The sequence below is a fragment of the Onthophagus taurus genome, chromosome 1, assembly GCF_036711975.1.
Source record: "Onthophagus taurus isolate NC chromosome 1, IU_Otau_3.0, whole genome shotgun sequence".
Lineage (NCBI taxonomy): Eukaryota > Metazoa > Arthropoda > Insecta > Coleoptera > Scarabaeidae > Onthophagus > Onthophagus taurus.
In genome coordinates, this window is record NC_091966.1 from 1,321,912 (window position 1) to 1,348,268 (window position 26,357).

Here is a 26,357-nt window from a genome sequence, read left to right on the forward strand (position 1 = left end):
TGGAAGAAGACAAAAGCAAAATATGAAACAGAAGTTCATGATGATGATCAAGAAGCACTGAATTCTTTTGACTATTGAAAGAAAGATTCTATTCATAAGCCAATATAAATCTTATGTCAACAACACTTAGTACAAACTTATCTTATATCAACAACCGACGATTACAGTAAATCAATATACGTACATACAGTATTGGAAAAAAGTAGGGCAACGTTTAATTTTTTTATATTAAATTTTAAATTTATATTTTTCGTCAGGTTATACATTACTTTGACGATTAATTTGACAAAGATAGCTTTATTTTTATAGAAATTAAACACAATTGCAAAAGTTGAGTTGGAAAAAAGTAGAACAACTTAACAATTTGAACTAAAATTAGAACCAACACTAGAAACTTTCGGGTTTTGCCATGAGTTTTTTAAGAAAAGGTTTGACGTTTCGGATGCCATGTTGCAACCTTCTTCAGAAACTGGTTCGAAGTCTGTCTTTCTGAATGTAAACCCTAAGGAAAAGCATTAACTCTTTATGTCCCAAGAAGTCAAAAATGTTGAAGCTTTGTGACAGAATTAAAACGCAATCAAAATACACTCAGTAGAGGCCTTTGGAATCAATTTTAGCAAAATATGCAATCCCCCCATTCCAGGGAGATAATGGTACTTGAGAGTACCGTCGAGCATTAAAATATATTTTCAGTATACAAAAACTATTATTGCTAATATAAAAATAATATATTTTTTATTACGTTAGAAAATAAGTAACACTTGCTTTATCTAAATCACATTATGACATTTAGAAAAAACAGTTCTTTCTTTCATTACAACATAAATAAACATTGCACGCAGTACATTTTGAGTGAGATCTAGCTTTGGCAAAACAATTTTCACAACTTCCTCTTTCTTTTGAACTTGCGCTACAACATTTTCGTGGACGCAGTAAATTTGAATATTTATTTATCAGATCTGTATTTACAGAACGACGAAAATCTGATAGAATATTGAGAAAAAACATATTGAGAAACTAACATTTTTGCATAGTCTAAGTGTCAAAAAAGATGCAAATTCAAAAATTCCTGGAAGCCACATTTATTGAAATTAAGGAATGAGACTTATTCTAAATTAAAGCTCAAAGTTTTCTCTTTAAAATGATGTATAATAATTGTTGGATTCAATTGGAAAAATATTGAGGAAAAAATGTTGACATAAAACTTATATTTACGTATAACCTAAAAGTGTCAAAAAGATGCTAATTTAAATATTCCTGGAAGCCGTATTTGTTGAAATTAAGGAATGAGACTTATTCTAAATTAAAGCTCAAAGATTTCTCTTTAAAATGATCTATAATAATTGTTGGGTTGGATTGGAAAAATATTGAGAAAAAAGATGCTGAAACAAAACTTACATTTTCATATAACCTAAAAGTGTCAAAAAAGATGCAAATTTAAAAATTCCTGGAAGCCGTATTTGTTGAAATTAAGGAATGAGACTTATTCTAAATTAAAGCTCAAAGCTTTCTCTTTACAATGATGAATAATAATTGTTGGGTTGGATTGGAAAAATATTGAGAAAAAAAATGTTGAAACAAAACTTACATTTACGTATAACCTAAAAGTATCAAAAAAGATGCTAATTTAAAAATTCGTGGAAGCCGTATTTATTGAAATTAAGGAATGAGACTTATTCTAAATTATAGCTCAAAGCTTTCTCTTTAAAATGATGTATAATAATTGTTGGGTTGAATTGGAAAAATATTGAGAAAAAAAATGTTGAAACAAAACTTACATTTTCGTATAACCTAAAAGTATCAAAAAAGATGCTAATTTAAAAATTCGTGGAAGCCGTATTTATAGAAATTAAGGAATGAGACTTATTCTAAATTAAAGCTCAAAGCTTTCTGTTTAAAATGATATACAATAATTGTTGGGTTGGAATGGAAAAATATTGAGAAAAAAAATGTTGAAACAAAACTTACATTTTCGTATAACCTAAAAGTATCAAAAAAGATGCTAATTCAAAAATTCGTGGAAGCCGTATTTATTGAAATGAAGGAATGAGACTTATTCTAAATTAAAGCTCAAAGCTTTCTCTTTAAAATGGTCTATAATAATTGTTGGGTTGGATTGGAAAAATATTAAGAAAAAAAATGTTGAAACAAAACTTACATTTTCGTATAACCTAAAAGTATTAAAAAAGATGCTAATTTAAAAATTCGTGGAAGCCGTATTTATAGAAATTAAGGAATGAGACTTATTCTAAATTAAAGCTCAAAGCTTTCTCTTTACAATGATGTATAATAATTGTTGGGTTGGATTGGAAAATTATTGAGAAAAAAGATGCTGAAACAAAACTTACATTTTCATATAACCTAAAAGTGTCAAAAAAGATGCTAATTTAAAAATTCCTGGAAGCCGTATTTATTGAAATTAAGGAATGAAACTTATTCTAAATTAAAGCTCAAAGCTTTCTCTTTAAAATGATATATAATAATTGTTGGGTTGGAACGGGAAAATATTGAGAAAAAAAATGTTGAAACAAAACTCACATTTTCGTATAACCTAAAAGTATCAAAAAAGATGCTAATTTAAAAATTCGTGGAAGCCGTATTTATTGAAATGAAGGAATGAGACTTATTCTAAATTAAAGCTCAAAGCTTTCTCTTTAAAATGGTCTATAATAATTGTAGGGTTGGATTGGAAAAATATTAAGAAAAAAAATGTTGAAACAAAACTTACATTTTCGTATAACCTAAAAGTATTAAAAAAGATGCTAATTTAAAAATTCGTGGAAGCCGTATTTATAGAAATTAAGGAATGAGACTTATTCTAAATTAAAGCTCAAAGCTTTCTCTTTACAATGATGTATAATAATTGTTGGGTTGGATTGGAAAATTATTGAGAAAAAAAAATGTTGACATAAAACTTACATTTACGTATAACCTAAAAGTGTCAAAAACATGCTAATTTAAAAATTCCTGGAAGCCGTATTTATTGAAATTAAGGAATGAAACTTATTCTAAATTAAAGCTCAAAGCTTTCTCTTTAAAATGATACATAATAATTGTTGGGTTGGAACGGGAAAATATTGAGAAAAAAAATGTTGAAACAAAACTTACATTTTCATATAACCTAAAAGTGTCAAAAAAGATGCTAATTTAAAAATTCCTGGAAGCCGTATTTATTGAAATTAAGGAATGAGACTTATTTTAAATTAAAGCTCAAAGCTTTCTCTTTACAATGATGTATAATAATTGTTGGGTTGGACTGGAAAAATATTGAGAAAAAAAATGTTGAAACAAAACTTACATTTTCGTATAACGTAAAAGTGTCAAAAAAGATGCTAATTTAAAAATTCGTGGAAGCCGTATTTATTGAATTTAAGGAATGAGACTTATTTATTCTAAATTAAAGCTCAAAGCTTTCTTTTTACAATGATGTATAATAATTGTTGGGTTGGATTGGAAAAATATTGAGAAAAAAAAATGTTGAAACAAAACTTACATTTTCAAAGTATCAAAAAAGATGCTAATTTAAAAATTCCTGGAAGCCGTATTTATAGAAATTAAGGAATGAGACTTATTCTAAATTAAAGCTCAAAGCTTTCTCTTTAAAATGGTCTATAATAATTGTTGGGTTGGATTGGAAAAATATTGAGAAAAAAAATGTTGAAACAAAACTTACATTTTCGTATAACCTAAAAGTATCAAAAAAGATGCTAATTTAAAAATTCGTGGAAGCCGTATTTATTGAAATTAAGGAATGAAACTTATTCTAAACTAAAGCTCAAAGCTTTCTCTTTAAAATGATATATAATAATTGTTGGGTTGGATTGGAAAAATATTAAGAAAAAAAATGTTGAAACAAAACTTACATTTTCGTATAACCTAAAAGTATCAAAAAAGATGCTAATTTAAAAATTCGTGGAAGCCGTATTTATAGAAATTAAGGAATGAGACTTATTCTAAATTAAAGCTCAAAGCTTTCTCTTTACAATGATGTATAATAATTGTTGGGTTGGATTGGAAAAATATTGAGAAAAAAAATGTTGAAACAAAACTTACATTTTCGTATAACCTAAAAGTATCAAAAAAGATGCTAATTTAAAAATTCGTGGAAGCCGTATTTATAGAAATTAAGGAATGAGACTTATTCTAAATTAAAGCTCAAAGCTTTCTCTTTACAATGATGTATAATAATTGTTGGGTTGGATTGGAAAAATATTGAGAAAAAAAATGTTGAAACAAAACTTACATTTTCGTATAATCTAAAAGTATCAAAAAAGATACTAATTTAAAAATTCCTGGAAGCCGTATTTATTGAAATTAAGGAATAAGACTTATTCTAAATTAAAGCTCAAAGCTTTCTCTTTAAGATGGTCTATAATAATTGTTGGGTTGGATTGGAAAAATATTGAGAAAAAAAATGTTGAAACAAAACTTACATTTTCGTATAACGTAAAAGTGTCAAAAAAGATGCTAATTTAAAAATTCGTGGAAGCCGTATTTATTGAATTTAAGGAATGAGACTTATTTATTCTAAATTAAAGCTCAAAGCTTTCTTTTTACAATGATGTATAATAATTGTTGGGTTGGATTGGAAAAATATTGAGAAAAAAAAATGTTGAAACAAAACTTACATTTTCAAAGTATCAAAAAAGATGCTAATTTAAAAATTCCTGGAAGCCGTATTTATTGAAATTAAGGAATGAGACTTATTTTAAATTAAAGCTCAATGCTTTCTTTTTAAAATGATCTGTAATAATCTCTGTTCACATCTGGACGAATAAGTTTAAATATACCTAAAAACCCTACAGTGCGGATTGCGTCATGTTTTATACAGATTTTTTTCTTGTATAGTAGAAAGTACCGACAGGTCTATGTCTACAACTACCGTTACTTTAAAGTACCGTCGGGAACAAAGAGTTAATTTAAAATTTACTTTACAAAAATTAAAAGTTGCTCTATTTTTTTCCAATACTGTAAGTATTAATTTAATTTTTTCCATAAATTCCTCAACCTCAGGTTGTCGTTATTCATAAAATTCTGTTTTGAATCTTCTCATTATTGGGTTTCAAGTTGTAAGATTTTGAGAGAGTTGTTTGCTGCAAGATTTCTCTCTTTGCGAAAACATATTATCTACTCCCAACATCATCTGATTTATCAGATTGTTAAATCTGTAAGCAGTTAAGAACGCAATCACTCAAAAAATATTCCGATTGTTTTTCCACCGGAAATAACACGCATCAATGCGTGGACGCCATTTACAAGACATAAATTTTTAAAATAACCGAAGTATACTCTCAAATCATTGCGAAAGTTTTTTATTTTATTTTAAAAGAACGTAGAAATACGAATTCAATTTAATATAAATATCACAACATAATTATGGAAGGACAGAAAAAGACAGGTGTCTATTGCAGACTGTGAAGCGTCGCAAAAAAAATTATGAGACCAAGAAAAGAATAATTTCCTGAAATAGATGAGATTTCCCATTCTTTCAAGACAAACGAAAGGAGGAGCTATATATAAGTTACGATTTATTTCGTAAGGAAGCAATAAAAATAGTAAAAGGAGAAATCTTTATATCTTGCAAAGATTGGATTCTACGTTTCATGGAATTTAATCACTGTAATAAAAAAAATAATAAAGAGACGTATTTAAACTTACCTCTTCTTCTACGCTTCTTAGGTAATTCTCCATGTACTATTCCCAAAGGTAAAGCACGAATTTCAATACTTTTAGGATTATCAGTATCAAACAGATTCGTGACTTGGTGTGGTAACAGAACGTTTTTATTAAGATTAGGGTATCGTGTCGTCGGATCCAAAGTGTACGATTTATAATCTTTATTGAGGTTTTCTGGTGTGGTTTGAGCAAGTAATCGATAAATTGATTCACGTTCGGCGATGACTTGAAGCGGGGTTGCGGTTTCCCAACTTCTAATAGCCCAAGCGGCGTCCATTGATGATAAAAATCCTCGTGCGCATCCTGATCCGGTTGGCCAAAACGGCTTATTTAAAAAAAAAATTTATAAATACACAAGATAAAGAGTTAAGTAAAAGGAAGTTTATTTTATTGAATTAGCGTACCTCGAGTAGACTGTCACCGACTAAAATAGCCAACAATCTATAACCGTGTAGTTCGGTTATTCTGGAAGCATTTTCCGCGGCGTACATTGAAGTAAAATCGAACATAGCGACGTCGGGTTGTCCGTAATGATTTACGGCGAATTCGAGATCGGGCATTTGATAGTTTGTGCTGAATTCGGCAGCTTCCCTTGCATAATTCATCAGTTCGTCTCTATCTACATTTTCGGGGGCTAACAATTTAGCTGTATCGGATAAGTCTTGTCGAATAACACCCTTATCGATTAAACTTTGTTTTTTCGCGGTCATAACAAAGTAATGAGTGTCATCTTTATAATAAACAATATTCTCTAAATCTATACCCGTGTCAACGTAGAGATCTTTAAAGAATTTTTGGTTAAAAATGAATGCGACACCGCTGATTTCTTCAACTCTGGCTTCAGCTTCCGTTCGTTTATTAATGAAATTGGCCGTGATTGCAATTGCGAGTTTTCCGCGAAACTCTTTACGTTTGAAACCTTGAAGGGTGTTTCTTTTGCCATCGGCTCCTATGATAACGTCGAACTCAAACTGATTAACTGGGTGATTAGTCGGTTTGAATTCAGCGCGCCATCCTGTTTCTGGAAATAAAAATTAAATTTTTAAAATAAATATTTGTTAATAATAAGGTAAAATAAAACATCTTACTTTCCCCTGGATTTGGTTCAATCAGTCTTTCAAAACTCACTTCTGTGTGAATTTCAACTCCAAGGAGAAGAGCTACTTTAAGAAGGATACATTGTAACTGTCTGATACTTATGTGGTCAATTGCACCGGCGCAAAATTTTCCAAAAAACTTTTTTGCGCCTAAAGCTCTCAAATCTTCAATTACAAAAGGCCACAAATGAAGTACGTTGTTTCTTGTCATACGATCTCGCTTTTCTACAACAACCTAAAGATATTTGTTAGTAAGTAATTAAGTAAGCATATTCTACGCATTCAAATCAAATTTTTACTCACCACTTTGGCTCCAAGGAGTTGAGCTTCTATAGCAGATCTTAGACCGCACGGACCAGCCCCAATAATTAAAACCCTCGTATTGGGACAAGATTTCCCTCGATTATAACATTTTTGATTAACCCTAGCGTCGAATTTTTTCCACAACGGTTTCGCTTTCCACGAATTCACGTGAGCTTTTAATTTCGGATAAAAGTACGGTATACAGTTTGGTTTGAGATGCAAATGTTCACAGATGCTTCTGTACGTGCCAAAAATCGTTTTGAGCGTAGACGCGGCGAGGAAGTGTTCGAAACTGTTGTTGGCGAGCGCTTCTTCATGTTGAGATACCGGCCTACCCCTGTGGACTGTGCTTTGGCTGTGGTGGTTATTGTGGTGGCTGTGCGAGTAGCGACTCATCGTGGACTAATTCATCGACGGCGACGTTTCATTAAGAATTAATCTGAAATGAAGAAAGGATTCGTTTAGAGCGGGATTATAGTTGCTTTGTGGCTTCCGGATGATGATAGATGGGTAAGTATAGCGGAAGAACCACCGTGCGTAACGTATCGTGTCACTAATCTATTTCCTACACGGTTTCAATAAAAATGTATACACACTTATTCGTTTTTAAAACGATTAAATATACTATATCTATATTTAGTAATAGTTGGGCAAATATAATGTGTTAAAGTTGTTAAATAAAATTTAAGGTGATGAAAAAATTTATTAGTTGTTGTTAATAACTTGGAGAATGCCCAATTAATATCGACTACCATAAGTCATAATATACACACTGTCACAATCATGGTGGAGGACATAAGAGTATGCAATGTATACACTGAGGGAAATTATTCTTGACTTTCAAGAAAACTTTATTTTTGAATATAATTCTTTGAAACAAGTATAAATTATTCTTAAAATTAAAAATATTTTTTTGTTTTAAGAATAGAAGTATTATCGAAAGTATATCATATTCTTATATATCATCATTCTTGTGTCCATAACTTATAATACTCATGATGAATTATACAAGACTGTTGTTATATGAATAAGTTTTTCTAAATAGAAAGATATGTTATTCTTGACTTAAGAAATCTATTCTCGATGCGAAAATATGATCGTTGACGCAACACTAATATACTCTTGTTTGAAGATTATTGATATACTTTAACTAAGAATTAGTTTTCTTTAGAGTCAAGAATATTTGTATACTTGCTTTGAGAATATGTGGTTTTTCTTCACTCAATAAAATGATTTTCTTATGATATACAAAAGCTTGAACCAAGAGTAATAATCTTCGTTTAAGAATATTTTTCTCTAAGTGTACAAGCCATCCATAACAGAATGGCCACTTAGAGTTTTACAGCTTCCACTCCCTCGACCACTCTCTTTGGAAGCATAAACAAAACGATAAGAGTCTCGTCTCTTACAAATTGGACCGAACAAAATAATTTAAACCTTATATTTGAGGTAAAGGGCAAGGGAACATCAAATCAGCGGCAGGGAATAATTTATAACTCAAAACCTAAATAACCAGTCCTTACAAATAAGGAGACGAATTCTGAAGGATTTTCCGTATAGCCAATATCGTCCGGTGCTACTCGAGATCGGAATCCAAATACTAATAATACGGCCCAACCCATGAGTTAAAACTTCAGGAAAGCGAATTGGTGGAATTACTCTGAGGAGCTTGACAAGATAATAAAATGGATCTCGCCTGTGAGCGAGAACAACCAAGAAGACAATTCCTAGATGACACCGGAAGGAATATATTCCTGGATGGAATAATGGACGTGTACAGCTATATCAAGCCTACATGGATGCTGGAGGCTCAACAATAAGCGATGAGTTACTTCAAAATCTTGACAAATAACAATCATTGGAATTTAAAAATTCAAGCAGAGAAGCTTGTAGTCTTCGGAAGAAGCTGGTGAGTCCAAACTAAATCGCAAGTAGATAATACTACAACCAGAGCTTCTCGCTCCCAATTTTCAAAAGAATTTATAACAAATATGCTCAGAGAGACCCTAAAAGATATTAAATGAGGTAAAGCCCCAGGTTTTGATGAGATGCACCAAAATTTCATGGTAATTTTGGACAGCGATGCCTTTGGCTGTGTTCTATACTCACATACTACTGACAAAATCTTCAGTAGAGGCCATCTTAAAATCGAATAAACCTTTGGAGCAGGTCAAAAGTTATCGTTCTATCGCATTATTGAGTTGCTGATATAACCTTCTCGCAAGGCTTATCCTAAACAGGATTGGTCTTTTTTTATACAGTGTTATACAGTGTGGAAAAAGAATTGTGCCATGAATTGTGTAAAACTTGTCGGCAACATGCTGTCTTCAGATACTCCTGCGTAACGTTAGGAAACAAAATGGGCAATCAGAAGAAACTGAATAAGGGACTCTCGCAGGGCTTAGTTCTTGCGTCCATCATTTTTAACATAACACATCGCATTTGCCAAATACAATTGCAAGAAAATTTATCTTTGCCGATGATGTAGCATGCACCACTAGGGCTTGCAATACCGGACCAAAATCTCAATACCGGTAGGTATTCGGTATTCAAAATTTTTAAAACCTAAATTACAATCACTAAATATATCTAATTGTAAGAATTTTTCCCCTCTGCGGCGTCATCTCTACTAACAACAGGTTAATTCCTACTATATTTTTAGATTGGCAACAAAGCATAAGATACAGAATCAGAGAAGATAATCAAAAAATGGAAAGATATTAGGAATCTGTACAAAGTACCAATAAACTTAAAGGTCTGGATACCATTATTGTTTTGTTGTCTTTCACTTGGTCCAAAGGTTCAACTTCACTGCCGCGTCAAAAAATGAAATTACACTTCATCATCTGAAGCTCTGTGGAATTCTTTCGAATTCCTGTTTTGGAATTTTCTGGAAAGGTGCAAATTCAAGAAAGAAACTTTAATATAATGGCTCTTGGTAGTTTGTCAGACTTATCATACTACTGTTATACTTGGTGGGACATTACACGAATCAAACTGACCTGAAACACCATTATGGAGTAAAAACTCCAAAAATAGTTGTATGTAGAGACTATTTTATTGTTGGTTAGGTATGACAAATTTATTTACACGAACATTAAGTTGTCGTCATCAAAGGTTATCTTCAATATTCTATCAGAGTACAAAATGATATTTCTTGTAGATGGTATTCCCACTGATCAAAAAATGTCACTTGAAAAAATGAGGTTAGTACGGACATAAGATAGATAACAAATTTCTGTTTGGTCAACATCATTTTCCAGCACAGCTTTAAACAAACACGGTCGTTTTCAATCGGTCACTTCCGGCTAGCATTTTTTTAATGAAACGTCAAAAAATGTCACTTGAAAATGTAACCTTAGAACGGACAGAAAATAGATAACAAACACGAATCCTCTACGTCATTTTCCAGCACAACATCAAACTAGCACGGCGGTTTTCGAAGACATCGGCCGCCCCCGGCCATCGAGGGCGCTAAATAAAAATAATACCGAAATACCGGTATTTTGCCATCAATACCGGTTTATAATACCCCGGTTTTCGGGATCCCGGTATTGCAAGCTCTATGCACCACCCAACATAATAGTATTGAGACCATAGAAGACATCGTCTCCAATGATCTGAGAACTGCGAGGGAATACTTTTATAAACGGAGACTAACCTACAATAATAAAATGACATTCAGGAAACTCAAGGATTGATCTCCAAGATTGCTCAAAAAAATAACATTGCAAGAGTTCAAGAAAATAACTGACAACCTTATTTTGATATGAATCGCATTAGATTCTGATACCCTCTATTAAATCTTGGCCAGGAAGTGGTTAGAAACAAGTACAACATCAACTCTGTTGTGTGTGGGAAAAAGACTTGAAGGCCAAAGCACCGCTAGGAATAAACTAACAGATCTTCATTATGTTGCATGTTTTTATTGAACTAAAACTAGAACTAGCACTAGACCAAGAACTAGAATCATTCGGGTTTAGCTTAGTGATTGCAATACCGGACCAAAAATACAATACCGGTAGTTCGGTATTTTTTGAATAATAATACAGTTTGTAACAGTTCTTCTTATAGTAGTATTTACAGATTTTAGTATATTTTTGAAACCTCTTGCAATTAATGACTTTCTCAATTCAGTTGAAGTACAGAACACTCTGAACATCAAACCATCTAATGCTGTCATTCTAGATAATACACTGTTGGACATAATTCACGAGCACACCCTATATAATCTGAACGCGTGAAGATAAATCCATGATATTTGCGGAGCACAAAGGTTTACTGTAGACGAGTTTATTTATCGAGTTTCGAGTTGTTCCATCGCGGCATTGTTGACTGAGCCGCTCTTCCAAGTGGAACATTCCGTCGCTATGGAGACCGAAGTGGATGGAAAATACCGGTCGTTTTTAGTGTGGTGTGAGGAACCACATTGTTATCGTACTCTGTGCGCAATGGATGGGCGATCGCGTTACTTAAGCGAGGAATGTTTGAGGGTATGCACATTGAGGGTGTATCGTTCCATGAAATTGCGCGTCGTCTCGACCGGTCGTTATCGGCAGTGCAACGGGCATGGCAAGAATGGTCTGAGGTAGGACATAGGTACCTTCAGCCGCGGCCGGGAGGGCCCTGCGTGACCCCAGCACACGAGGATCGCGCTCTTGTGCTCAGCGCTTTAGCGTCGTGTGAGTCCTCCTCAAGGCAACTTGGAGCTGTTTGGCCACCGACAGGGGAAGGCACACTCACTACGCGAACTGTACGGCGGCGTTTGGTAGATAGTGGACTGCGCGTGCGTCGTGCGAAACAGCGGATTCCAGTAACATCCGAGCACCGCAGCATACGTCACGAGTGGGTCAACGCTAGGCATTAGTGGGTTGCCGAGTAGAGGGACATTTTGTTTTCCGACGAATCAAGATTCGAATTGAGCACCGGTGATGCGCGAATTTTAGTTCGTCGGAGACGTGGTGATCGTCTACTCGAGCAGTGCGTGTAAGAATGCCCTATCCACCGACAACCGAGCATTATGGTTTGGGGTGCTATTACACATGGTGGACGTACACGTCTGCTGCGTGTATAGCAGACCATGACGGGTCAACGATACGTAGATGAGGTGCTACGGTCCGTTGTGCTTCCCTACATTCGGCGGCTTCCAGGTCTGCTATACATGCACGACAACGTACGACAGCACATCGGGCGTGTTGTACAGACCTTTGTGGAAGTGCACCGTATACGAATGCTTCCATGGCTAGCTCGGTTTCCGCATCTGAATCCGATCGAACATGTTTGGGAAATGAGTGGTTGGAGACTTCTACGTTATCCGGCTTCCTCGGCTAACGTTGAGGAGCTATGGAGGCGAGTTGAGGTGGCATGGTTGGCCATCCCTCTTGCTACAATACAGCGACTTATAGACTCCATGCCACGTCGTGTAGCGACGGTACGCGAAGCTCACGGGGGATACTCTCGCTATTGATGTTTCTTCTCCCAGAAGAGTTGTGCCGCTCTCCATGTAAGAGTAAGTTACACTACTTTAGTACTACTTCCATACCAAATTTTATTGCACTAGACACACGCGTTCAGATTATACAGGGTGTGCTCGTGAATTATTTCCAACAGTGTACTTCATCAAAAGTCATTTTTCCATTAAAAAAATCTGTAATTTGTGATGTCTTGGGTTTAGTAGTATTATTTTTTGGCGAGTTAGAATTTGTACTCATACAATTTGTATCAGATTGTTTTGCTTTCAATAAATTAACGTCATGTTGCGTTTTTAAATGTGTCTGTAGTCCGCTTGTACTTCCCCCAAAATTTTTAATAATCCTTGAACATGTTTTGCACCTTGTCAGTATATTTTTTTCATCATACAAATAGTAAAACCAAACCGAGTTATTATCAGCAGATTTTTTATGTTCTTAGAAATCATTATTATTCATTATGGATAAATAATAAATCTGAATATATACCGGTATTGCAATCACTAGTTTAGCCGTCTTTAGAGACGTGTGGCTAAACCCAACTGATTCTAGTTCTAGGTATAGTGTTAGTTCTACATAATAATAGTGGTAGTGTAAAACTAGAACTGAAGTCGCACAGTCTGAAGACGCACGGCTAAACCCGAAACTTTCTAGTTGTAGGTCTAGTGTTCTAGTTTTACTTGTTATTCAGCGCTAGACCAAGAACTAGAATCATTCGGGTTTAGCCGTTTTAAGAGACTTACGGCTAAACCCAAATGTTTCTAGTTCTAGGCCTAATGTTAGTTCTAGTGACAGTGCAAGTGTACAACTAGAACTAACACTATACCTGGAACTAGAATCATTCAGGTTTAGTTCTATCTAGTTCAATCTAGTTCTAGGTATAGTGTTAATTTTACATAGTAACAGTGCTAGTGTAAAACTTGAACTAACACTAGATCTAGAACTAGAAACATTTGGTTTTAGCCGTCTTTAGAGACGTGTGGCTAAACCCAAATGATTCTAGTTGTAAGTATAGTGTTAGTTTCACATAAAACTAGAACTAACACTAGACCTAGAACTAGAAAAATTCGGGTTTAGCCGTGCGTCTTTTATGACAGAAACTCAGAGTTATCCTTTTCCAAGCAAAACTTTTCCTTTGCAAAACTACCCAACGCCTGTACTATTAAGTTACACTAAATAAATAATAATTTTGTACTTTCTGTTTCTTTTAAAAATAACCTATAAACAAGAGACATTTAAATCGTTTGCTTTCATTATGTCGGCGATCGTTTGAACTTCCCATTTAAGGTTTGCTTCAACAGGTAGTTTCTCCGATCTGATTACGAACGGAATCGAACGGGGTAACCAAATCGACCGCGAAAACAGGCCATTAATAAGAAAAGGATGGCGATACAAACGAAGAAGTTGCAGCAGGGTCAGTGGGACAAATCCACGTCCGTCTGACTCACGTCTCGTCTGTTGTACTACCAACGACTTATCATGAGAAGTACCATAACTCGAGTTGCTCGTTCCCGTTCTCTTCAATTCGTTCGTTGCCCCCACGACGCATCAATATCTTTTTCCTCCTTTAAAATTTCGACCGCGCAGCGCTAGCCATAAATATTTATGGTTGTTATGTTGGCGCGTTTGGGCGTGCTTCTCTAATTTGAGGCGATTATTTATTACTACCGGTTGGGAGGAGGACTTTGTCGTAAAACAAAAATGTTGTGTAATACGTTTACACTTCCTGTGACATTAGAAGAAAAACTTAATTAATAAATATAATTAACATTGGAATTTACGAAATATATCAAAAATAGTTTTTTATTAATACATCAACCTGATTGTAGTGATACATAAATTATCATAACTTTTCAACAATCACTTTCTTTCGTGTAGATTTAATGATTATAATTTGGTTCGCGTGTTTTAACAATTTCTCTAAAGAAAGTTTTCTAAATTTTTCGTCGCGTGATCTAATTGTCTGTCTCGAGACTCTCAAGAGCATCCAACACGTCAATTAGCGATGATTCATCACGTCTGTAACACCAAAAACCGTGGTTATTACGACGCGACGATCATTAGAGTAGAATGATAGAATTTTACGATTGTTAACCAGCTCGTTGTCCTTTCTCTTTGTTGTTGTTGTTAAGTCGACAATGAATCGTTCATTCGCTTGCCATTGTAACGTTTTAAACTTTCAGGAGGAAAAATCTTCTTGTTGAACTAGTTTCCGGATGATGTTCGACGAAGGATGAAATTGCAAACCGACGACAAAACACCTGTAAAGTACACTTTATCCTGTGTGCGATCGCTTTGACCTAAATTCGCAGTTTTCCTACTACATTCAGTGTGTCGTAACGCGTCGGTCACCGTAAACAGTGTCGGCTCAGTTTGCTGGTAAAGGAAGACGTCCTTTTATGCTCTTCCCGGTACGACTACGGATGTTTATGCCTCGTTGCCTTTGAAGTCTTAATTGGAATTCGTTAAAACTTCACACCAATTACGCTGTGTATAACTTCTTTATGTGAATAATTTGGATTTGCCTAATGTTTATGTAAAGGTTAAATTAACTCAGAAAAAAATCCTTATTGAAGATTATACGTGAAATAATTGAAGATTTAGAAAGTTCTTGTTTTTTATTATCGTTTTCATTCTTTAACGCACTGTAGATCTAATGACGGTAAAAGTTAATAGCGCATTACTTAGTATCCTCGACTGGTTTCCTGTTATTTATTTCGCAATCTGCACGTATTGCTTCGTACATTTTTTATAAACTTGAATTTATATACGACATGCAGACTGTGAAAGTTGTTATTGATTGAACATTCTTCCTGCTTATACGGTTTTAATTCAAATATTTACAAATGATTTCATCATTTCAAAACAAGAACAACGATAGGATATTTTATTATGGGCGTGAAGATTCTTTGAAGAAAATTGATTTTCCATCAATATTTTTAAGATGTCCTCATCAATGTGCGAAGTATGTCAAAAGAAGAAAAACAAGAACAAGCGAGATTTACAACCAATTTTGCACGCTAAAATAATAAACAGCCGATGCCATTCGACCTCATTCACATTCAGTCGCAATAACAACAAGGACATATTGTTAGTTTCATGACATCTTAAAATCCAAAAATCCATTAATCTTTGGATGTCTTTTATTGTATTTTAATAATGGAAGAGATTTTCTAAATTCAGTTTTAAAAGAGATGACGTTTTCTTGGCCTGAACCAAGGTTAACAAATTAGATGCATCACAGCTAAATCCAAGCGCAAACCAAGATATTCTGTGAAAATCTTAGTACAGAAAACGCAGTCTCTAACAATAGCCAAAGAACTAAGGTATAAACTACCAAGTTGCAATAGTAGCATAGATCAAGTCATGCAGTTGAAATGTTCGGAGTAAACTTCACTAGCAATGAAGATCTGAAAGAAGTCAGAAAATAAATCAAAAGAGTATCGGTGGTATCGGGGTGCCTCCGGAATGTTATCGAGAGGAACAAATACTTATAAATAAAGGTAAGGTGAGGATCTATAAGACAATTCTAAGACCGGTGGAACCAACGCTATTGAAACAAAAGCGGAAAACACAATAAAAAAAAACCAAAAAGTTTTCCAAACCACCAAGATGAAAATCCTTCGAGAAATTGCTGGCTACTCTTTGCTAGACCACACATCAGGAAAAAATGTGGAAAACAGGAGATAGTTAGCGTGTTGAAAATCGCCAGTGATGGAAAATCACATAGGACCTCCGGATTCAGTATTTCTGCCGATACTCTGAAATGTTGTAGAAAGACAAGGTCGAGTCCTACGCAAAAACATAAATACCAGGAGTTCGTTGAGTATGGAACCGGTTTAATATCTCCAAAAATATTTGTCGGATCAACATGAAATTTGAAAACTGAATTTCACTAGTCAAAATTGACATCATTCGAAAGCTTATTTTATTCTACATTCGAGCGTATAATTACTTTTTTGTAATTCGCGACGGTAACGAAAGCTCTAACAGTACTCAAACGAGTGCTGTAATGAGGCTCCTTACAGCATCCGATGCTGTAATGAGATTTTAGTAACATTTTATGGACCCAGTTCAAGTTGGTGACATTGGGTCATTAATTTTTCTAGTTGTCAATGGATGTTTAAACACGTTCTTAGCATCGAATACAAGGTCCACAATGATGAGGACATTGAACTCTGAGCAATTTCTCTTATTTTGGGAACTGTACATGAAACATTTTTTTCAGATGAATACATTTTGTGTTTTGACAGTTTCTAATTGTCAATTCAAATTTCTATTTTCAAGTGTTACGGTGTTACCAACTGCTACATACCTATTTCCCTACATTGTCAAAATTTATTTTATTTTTGAGAAAAAAAAAGGATAAAAACGCGAATTACAAAAAATAGCATAAAAAACACGTTTCATAAGACTTAAAGCACTCATTCATTAAAAAAACTCGTGGCTTCGCCACTCGTCTTTCAATTTGAATTCGTGCACTTCAAACATGTCTTACGAAACTTGTTTTTTAATATACTATTTTGTAATTCGCGACGGTAATGAAAGCTATAACAGTACTCAAACGGGTGCTGTAATGGGACTTCTTACAGCATCCGATGCTGTAATGAGATTTTAGTAACATTTTATGGAACCAGTTCAAGTTGGTGACATTGGGTCATTAATTTTTCTTGTTGTCAATGTGACAATTTTTATCTATGGATGTTTAAACACGTTCTTAGCATCGAATACAAGGTCCACAATGATGAGGACATTGAACTCTGAGCAATTTCTCTAATTTTGGGAGGTGTACATGAAACATTTTTGTCAGGTGAATACATTTTGTGTTTTGACAGTTTCTAATTGTCAATTCAAATTTCTATTTTCAAGTGTTACGGTGTTACCAACTGCAACATACCTATTTCCCTAGATTGTCAAAATTTATTTTATTTTTGAGAAAAAAAAAAGGATAAAAACGCGAATTACAAAAAATAGCATAAAAAACACGTTTCATAAAACTTAAAGAACTCATTCATTAACTTTGAATTCATGCACTTCAAACGTGTCTTACGAAACTTGTTTTTTAATATACTATTACAAAGCATTTGACAAAACTTGTGGTGCTATTTAAAAAAAAATCAAGTTAATGCAGCACATTTTGAAAATTTTGACAGCTAAACAGCTGAAAATTTTGTTAACAAAAGAGTTTGTTTAGTCAAATTCACATTTCAAATTTCATGTTGATCCCAAAAGTACTTTTGGAGATATTATGACTTTGCCATACTTATACTTACAGCATACTGAAGACCAAATAGCTTCGTTATATAACAATATCAGTTAATAATTCAACAGGAAAAGATTTTGTGATGATGTCCTCAACAAATAACTGCATCTAACATCTCAGACTACCTGGTAAGTTCCTGGCACCTTAAAAAACAAACACGAACTATAGCAATTTCATACAGGTTACCTTAAACAGGTTAGGAGTCAACAGATGTCGTGCAAGTGTGGAAAACAATATGTAGGGCAAACTGGACTTCGAATGTCGCATAAAGAAAGACGAAAGGGACATCAGATTAGGAAAAACCAGTGATGGGCGTTGGATATTTCTAAAATGGGTATTTATCCGGGTATTTACCCCGGCCCAGGTTAAATACCCAAACAGTGGGTATAAAAGTGATACCAGTAAAAATATATCGATTTCAATAAAAATGAAGAGCAAGACGATGAGGACGTTGAAAACGAGGAATTGTCAATAATCAAAGACGTATTATCATTAGACGAATCTGCCGTAATTTAGATTAGATCAAATTATTATGATTATTATCACCAAGCAGCCCTCTGCGTCCATTGTTGGACATAGACCTTCCCTATTCTGTGCTGTTTGAATCCAATTGTTGGTCATTCTTTTGACGTCTACTTCGTCTGTTCGCTCGCGGTCTTCACTCAAGCAACCGTTTTGTCCACTGCTCATTCTTCATTCGTACGACATGAGCCGTCCAGTTCCACTTAAGCTTTGCCACAATGTTGACCACATTATTTACGCCAGTTCTTCTTCATAGGTCTTCATTTCGTATGTAGTCCCTCAGAGTTAGACCCAGGATCGACCTCTCCATCTATCTTTGCGCTACTTGGACTCTCCTGGCAGTGGTTACCGTTAATGTTAAAGTTTCGGAGCCTTATGTCATAACCGGAAACACGCATTGATTGAAAGCCTTTTCTCTTGAAGATGTCTCTAAAATCCTTCTGTTTAGTTCGCTTGTTTGATTATCTCTCAATACACGAACCTCATAGCCAAGATATACATAGCTGTGAACCCTCTCAATCTCATTATCCCTAATGTTGATGTTAGAGCTGGGAATAAGACTTATCATAAATTTTGATTTCTCCTGTTGATATTTAGCACGACTCTTGCACACACCTCCTTTAAGTCGTTCATCATTGGTTTAATCTCTCCAAGGCTATCTGATATAGAAACTATATCGTCCGCGATATGGTCCAATCCAGTTGTTTAAATGCACTCTGAGGACTGTGATGAACAATTTGAGTTCAACAGTGTCCCGCCTTGTTTTACTCACAATCAGTACTTTACTACTTTTACTCTCTTCAGTACTTTCATGCAATTTTACCGTCATTGTAGCATTCTCGTAGATGTTATAAATAAGTTTGGTATGTCGATAAGCGACTCTGCGTTCTTGAAGTCCTTGCAAAACTGCCATCAACTCAATTTAAATTAAATTTATAAATACCTCAAAATACCCATCTTGGGTAAATACCCCTGGGTATATATCCGGGATATTTACCCTTGAAAATAAATACCCGGGTATTTAACAACACTGGGAAAAACAGAGCAGTTAGCAGTTGCAGAACATTGCCAAAGGAAACGGTACCACGAAATAGATTTCGATGAGACAAAAATATTTACCAGAAGCGGCTATTAGCGCCAAAGGATTACCAAAGAAGCCATAGAAATTTATCGTTATAAGAATAACATCAATGATATACAGGGTGATTCAAAAAATTGCTGACAGACTTCTAGGACAGGTAATACATCAAAAATTAAGATGAAAAGTTGAAAAACATTGATCAAAGCAATAGTTTTTAAGAAAAACACGTTTGTAGAAAATTTGTTAATCCAATCAAAAACTGTTGCTTTAATCAAAGTTTTGTAATGCCCGTTTGCACCGCAATAGTTAAGCGTCGCTTTACGCTAAGCTTTCCTTAAATTTTTAAATCGGTTTGCACCGTTGTTTAAGCTACGCTTATTCTCAGCTTAATTTAAGCGTTCAATGTTCGGAGTTTACCGGTTAAGCGTAGCTTTAAATTACGTGAAAAAAATTATTTGTCATTGTGTGACGTGAAAATTGTGAAAACATGGATATTTTTGACGACGATGAAGATATGTTTGGAAATGATGCAGAAATATTAGAGATTGTTGATTATGGATTTCCTAAACGGATATATCTACGGCGCAATCATTTTGAAGATTTGGATAACCTTACATTTTTTCAACGACTTCGTTTAACAAAGAATACTGTTTTAAACATTTTACCACTAATTGAAGAAAAGCTTGAATATCCTACAGACATGTACGTAAAATATTATGTAAATAATAAATATGTAATTAATTATTGATTCTTTTTGTAGAAATAACAGCTTAAGCCCTATGGACCAATTATTAACATGTCTACGTTTTTATGCTACAGGTGGACATTTGTCAACCATATCAGATTTTATGGGGACTCATGTTTCTACATCATCAAGAATTATTAAAAATGTTTCAATTGCATTAGCTAGTCTATCTCATGCTTACATAAAACTGCCAACAGAAAATAATATTCAAAAAATACAAAGAGATTTTTATAATACTGCATTATTTCCAAGTATTGTAGGATGCATTGATGGCACCCACATAAAGATACAATCTCCAGGTATATTGACATAATTCAATAAAAAAGAACCTTAACTAAATAAATAAATAATATATTCTAGGAGGAGAAGATGGTGAGATATTTAGAAACAGGAAAGGCTATTTCTCTATAAATGTCCAAGTTGTGGGAGATTCTGACCTTAAGGTGCAAGATATTGTAGCACGATGGCCAGGATCAACACATGACATGACTATTTATTCAAATAGTAGAATACGTGCTAGGCTAGAAGGTGGACAATTTAGAAATGGAATTATTCTAGGTAAATTGTAAAATGACATTCCTTGAACCATTAACATAATTACCATGTTATAGGTGATAGTGGTTATGGTGTAGGTAAATATCTGCTAACACCATTACAAAATCCAGAAACTGCAGCAGAAAAATTGTACAATAAGGCCCATATCACAAAACGAAACTCTGTTGAACGCTTGTTTGGTGTATGGAAAAGGCGATTTCCCATATTAGCATATGGCATTAGGTTAAAATTAGCCACTGCTTACGCTGTAATTGTAGCATCGGCAGTACTACATAATATAAGTTTTTCGACAATGTTTTTGTAACTGGAAACTATTGATAATAGTACTTCCTTTTCGCGGCAACTATAATTAAGAGAACGCATTCTCTTTTTCTTTTCCACGTCCATTCTTATTCGGAGTTGTAAAAAGTACAAATTTCGCACACTAACTTTGAAATGTCAAAACCAATTATTAAAAAAAGATTATCGGTAATACAGTTTCCCATTTTCACCGATTTAGTGCGTTGTTGCCGAGTTTATTTTTGCTTTACTAAACTTTCTTAAATATATTGCGGTGTAACGGATTACATTTAAAGCTTGGCTTAAAAATTAAGGGACGCTTAGTTAAGCAAAGCTTAACTCAAAAACGGTGCAAACGGGCATAAGAGACCAATTGATAGATAATTGATCACTTAACACGAAAATACTGCCCGTTTAACAATATTAGCAGTGGCGTTGATAATATTTTTAAAAAAGGGCATTTTATTGCAGATAATGTTTAATTTTAAAGAAACTTTGACCCGTTATATCTCGTTAAGGAGGCATTTGCGGCCCGATGTATTATCTACCCTAGAAGTCTGTCAGCGGTTTTTTGAGTCACCCTGTAGAGCTAAGATATTGTATTGACCTTCTCTGTTGTTCACAAGGTTAATTAGCTACTCTTTCATGTTTGAATTTTCTCGGATATTGCTTTTAGTTCCATCATAATACCCTGCATTATCGATTTTAACTTTTCCGCCTCTTCGTCCGGTGCGTCTTTTATTGTTCGTTTACTTTTGGTAAACCTCCTTATTTATGCAATAAAATCACATTTTGTTCAACGTACTTAATATTCATTATGATACCTCTACATTGGTACAAGTTCAGAATGGAATATTCTATTTAAAATAACAAAATTGTTTTTATTTTAGGTATACTTTTAATGTATCCATATTTTTTTATAAAGGTTAATGTAAAACTAGTTTTTTTAACAAACAATTTCATAATTTAAAAATAAGAACAAAGATAGGATATCCCATTTAGAATAACTCCCAACCAACGCAGTTGTTGGTCAATTGGTTTAAGTACCTATGCAAATTATCTTAAAAGAAGGTTAATAGAATATCTTAACATTATACGTTAATGCACATGCGGAGAGACAGAGTGGGCCACGTAACACTTAAACTGGACACTTCCCGTTCATGTAAGTGTCAATGACAAACCGTCGGATTAAGATGCGGAATTGGATCTGATCGATGGCCGTTATTATTCGAACTGTAAATGGATAGTTGTCCTGAACGTGTAACGAATGTTAATTTGGTAAGAGGCGGCTTTAAAGAAAAATTTTAATGAGTTCTTTGTCTTTCCTAGGGTTAAAAGTACCGTTACAACTTGTCGTTTTAATTAAATTGAACGAAATTCTTTTAATTCGCGATTATGTTAACTACAAATTCCTTTTTTATTGACAATTTTAGCCGTGGCAACTTAATAGTCTTACCTAATAGAAACAGAACGCAATGTTTATTTTTCCAGTGTCCCAAAAACACACGGCCGTATAGTTTGTTTAAGCGTGCATGCTCTAATAGATATTTTTGGAAACGCGTGCACCAAGTTCTAGATTCGTGTGCACAACGTATATCTATTCCTTGTCACGCGCAATTTGGCGCCGAGAATTTACCGGAGCTACTATAACTACTAACAGATGGATAAAAGATTTAATCTTAGACTCTGACCGAAATGTCTTGTGACATTTTCAATATAGATCAATACCCTTTCGCTGCTTAGAAACTATGTCGATGTTGTGGCTGTACGCGTTCTCTGCCAAGAAATGCAATGTAAATAAAACGAAATTTTTCTTTAAATTTACGTCAAAAAGTTTCCATTTCTAAAATTAAGATGACATGCACTTTTTGATTGGTTATTTTGAGTTTTGCCAAATGCGTTTGTACGAAAATGTGATGGTTAGTCAGATGATTAAAAATAGGATAAAATATAATTTTACTTACATTAAAAAAGTCGGTAGACAATGAAGTGAATAAAATCTGAAACAATAAACAAATAATTTTAAAGAAATTGCATTCAAAATAAATGTATAAAAAATAAGATTCTGTGAATAATAAATTTCACGTAAGATTTTTAGGTCATAGTTAAATATTTACTTTGACTAATATTAAATCAGGTGATAATCCACAAAGAAAAACAAGATAAAAACAAGCGATAAGAAGTAGTTATAAATGTTAAACCTTGTAAAAGACATTGTTGAGATTAAGTTAAACTGTTTAATCATGAAGATATTCGTAATATTACTCTTAGTAACAACAACAATCGGTGTTGTACCATCCTATTATGTCCAACCACCGAAATGTATCACGCCACCTTTTACAGCTTTCGGATCACACAGTTTATACGTCGGATGCGTAACACCATACGACAGAGTGCTGTACCAACAGGTATTATAACCAATCAAATTTGCTATTAGTTAAGAGAAACTTAATCGAGCTTAAATTATTCCGGCCGCGTTTCTCCTCCGTACTACATTCGTAGAAAATTTCATTATTACTTAATTCTCCGGTCTCTGCAAGCGAAACGATTAACTATTTGGCTCGGTTATTATTAAGGAAATTGCAAATTTCAAAGCATGAAAATAGAACAACTGTCTCTATAGATAAAACTTAGTTTTGGGTTAAATTTCTCTTGTACTTAACTTTTATGATTTTTAATTTTTTTCAGACAATAATAAAGACAGGAAAATGGTTTCAAGGAAGATCCGCTTTGATTAAGTACCCGCTTCCGGGGTATTGGAGAAATGAGATAATATCGGGGATATGGATATTAGATAACTTTAGAAATGGTACAGGAGGATACCCGCACATCCTATACGGAGGCGTGGGCTATAAAAACGTCACTATAGAGTTGGGTTCGAAGTCTTTTAGAGGGTTTAGTTTCAACATATCAATCTATGGCCACTAAACGCCACAACAACAATTATATTAGCAATTAAATTAAACAACGTTATAAAAGATAACGCATAATTATAAGCATCCTGCCAGATGCACACTATTCATTGTCTTGGGCAATTGCCAGCATGTAATCTTCCTACGCTGTAACAGTAATAAAAATAAACTTGCATCGATTATCGCCTTCACGATTCTATATTGATTTTGCGCCAAACCCTTTAATTTGGAGTTCAGCCAAGTACCCAAGTATTAAATTACCACTTCCAACTGTCCCTGACCAACTAATACCGTATGTGTAGTACAAACCAATTTTATTCGAGTTCTTTCAACCCGATCCAAAATCGTCGCTCCTTTGTTCATCGCGCCCTATGTATTAACGGATGAATGAAAAACGGATTTTGTATAGCTCCATTTTTAAAAATAACTGAAAAAAAAATTTTCGAAGTGATAAAGTGATCTATTTTATAAAACTCGCTGAAGCAAAGAATGATATGCAAGAACGATTTCGTTCCTTTTATTTTCACGATGATGTTGTTTTGATCATATTGCTCTTAGCTGCAGAGGCTATCGATTTCTGAGGCCATGGCGAAAATAGAGTCGTTAGCGAAACCGAGATGATGTGATGCGGATTTTCAAGGACGCAAAATGGATCGTGTTTTCGAAAGAATCGCTTAAGTACAACAATTACACAACGGAACGAATTGAAATTTAAATACTTGGTTGAAAATCGAAATTTACGATGTATAACAACGATAAATCGATCGGCGCGCATCTTGCGTTATACTCGTCCATAAAAATCTATGTTTATTATCGGTCTTAAGATAAACTTAATCTCGTCCTCGTTTTTAAATCAACCCAGACTTAAACATTTAAATAATTTTTTTATATGTATAACTTATAGAGTGTATCACGAGGATTGTTTTATCGTAAAAAAATTGAACCAAAAATAATTTAATTAATTATAAATAAAAATTTTAAAAAAAATAAATATTTCAATAAAAGCTTAAATTTATTCAAACTGACGTCCATCAGCAGTATGTGTTAACTAGTTTTAGATAAATATAGAATTAGTTACAGCGTCTTAGCTTTAAGACTTTAAGTTTATCTGAAGTTGCATATGGCCGAGGTGCATGCGACTTTGGGTTAATTAGGCGAAATTCTGCATTTCCACAATAATCAATCTCTGTTAAACTCTACTTTAACCGAGGTTCTAGTTTTGTACTAGAACTAACACCAGGCCTAGAACTAGAATCATTCGGGTTTAGCCGTCTTGAGAGACATGGGGCTAAATCCGAATGTTTCTAGTTCTAGCTCTAGTGTTAGTTCTAGTTTTATATCATTAGAACTAACACTAGACCTAGAACTAGAAACATTCGGATTTAGCCCTTTGTCTCTTAAGACGGCTAAACCCGAATGTTGTTGGTTCTAGGCTTGGTGTTAGTTCTAATGATATAAAACTAGAACTAACACTAGACCTGGAACTAGAAACATTTGGGTTTAGCCGATCGTCTCTTAAGACGGCTAAGCCCAAATGATTCTAGTTCTAGATCAAATGTTAGTTCTAGTGACAGTGGTAGGTAGCGCTAGTTAGCATAAGATATCACTATGCTGTATATTTTTATTGAACTAAAACTAGAACTAACACTAGACCTAGCACCTAGAAAGTATCGGATTTAGCCGTGCGTCACTTAAGACAGAAACTCAAAGTTGTCATAAGGACATCACCTTTTTCAAGCAAAACTTTTCCTTTGCAAAACTTTTCCTTTACAAAACTACTCAATGCGTGTACTGTTGAGCTATGTTGCATTTTATGTGGGACAATGCAAGTCCATACTAGTATAGGTACTTTCGTAACTATGGTTACTGCATTCATTATGTATGGAATATAGCATATAGCTTGGTAAGTATCAACTTTATAAAAAAACATTTTGTACAAAAGTTGTTTAATATTTTATTTGCCATAATAAGACTGCATTCAATTGTTTTTAATTCAGAAAACAAATGAGTAACGAATAAGCAATTTTTACATTTTTTCAAAAATTTTCTGATATAAGGGTATTAAAATTTTACGTCATCGTAAAGAGAAAAGAAATCTCTATCAAATGAGCCTAACGAAAGGGTACATTGCCATTTAAAAAAATTCAAATGTTATTCGTTGCTCATTTGTTTTCTGAAATAAAAGCAATTGAATGCTGTCTTATTATGGCAAATAAAATATTAAACAACTTTTGTATAAAATGTTTTTTTATAAAGTTGATACCTACCAAGATATATACTATACTCTATACATAATGGGCACCCTGTATTGTGTATACATGAACCCTATACCATAAAGGGGAAGTAACCAACCAGTCATCCTAGAACAATCAGATTTATATCTCGAAGAAAAATTCAAAGGAAGATTCAATACTGAGAAAGAATTTGAAATACGTCTAAGGAAAACAAGACCGGCC

General features: G+C 33.9%; 1 protein-coding gene and 1 long non-coding RNA gene across 14 annotated transcripts in view; one reads left to right on the forward strand and one right to left on the reverse strand.

The window, feature by feature from the left end:
- The window catches only part of LOC111416895 (Molecule interacting with CasL), a 105,499-nt gene that overhangs the window by 59,216 nt on the left and 19,926 nt on the right, over positions 1-26,357 (reverse strand). For 12 of the 13 annotated variants that reach the window (XM_071194007.1, XM_071194006.1, XM_071194000.1 and 9 more), the window contains 5 exons: positions 22,954-22,989; positions 7,077-7,515; positions 6,765-7,008; positions 6,081-6,697; positions 5,659-6,001 (listed from right to left, as the gene is read on the reverse strand). In XM_071194007.1, coding sequence (XP_071050108.1) covers positions 5,659-6,001; positions 6,081-6,697; positions 6,765-7,008; positions 7,077-7,472 — 1,600 coding nt within the window. In that variant the 5' untranslated portion in view covers positions 7,473-7,515; positions 22,954-22,989. Of the gene's footprint in view, positions 1-5,658; positions 6,002-6,080; positions 6,698-6,764; positions 7,009-7,076; positions 7,516-22,953; positions 22,990-23,553; positions 23,568-26,357 lie in introns of those variants that run through there. The other variant, XM_071193981.1, reaches the window with a different exon arrangement.
- LOC139428928 (uncharacterized) lies at positions 20,344-20,964 on the forward strand. The gene is made up of 3 exons (XR_011639607.1): positions 20,344-20,454; positions 20,516-20,713; positions 20,767-20,964. It is a non-coding gene; the product is annotated as an uncharacterized lncRNA (long non-coding RNA).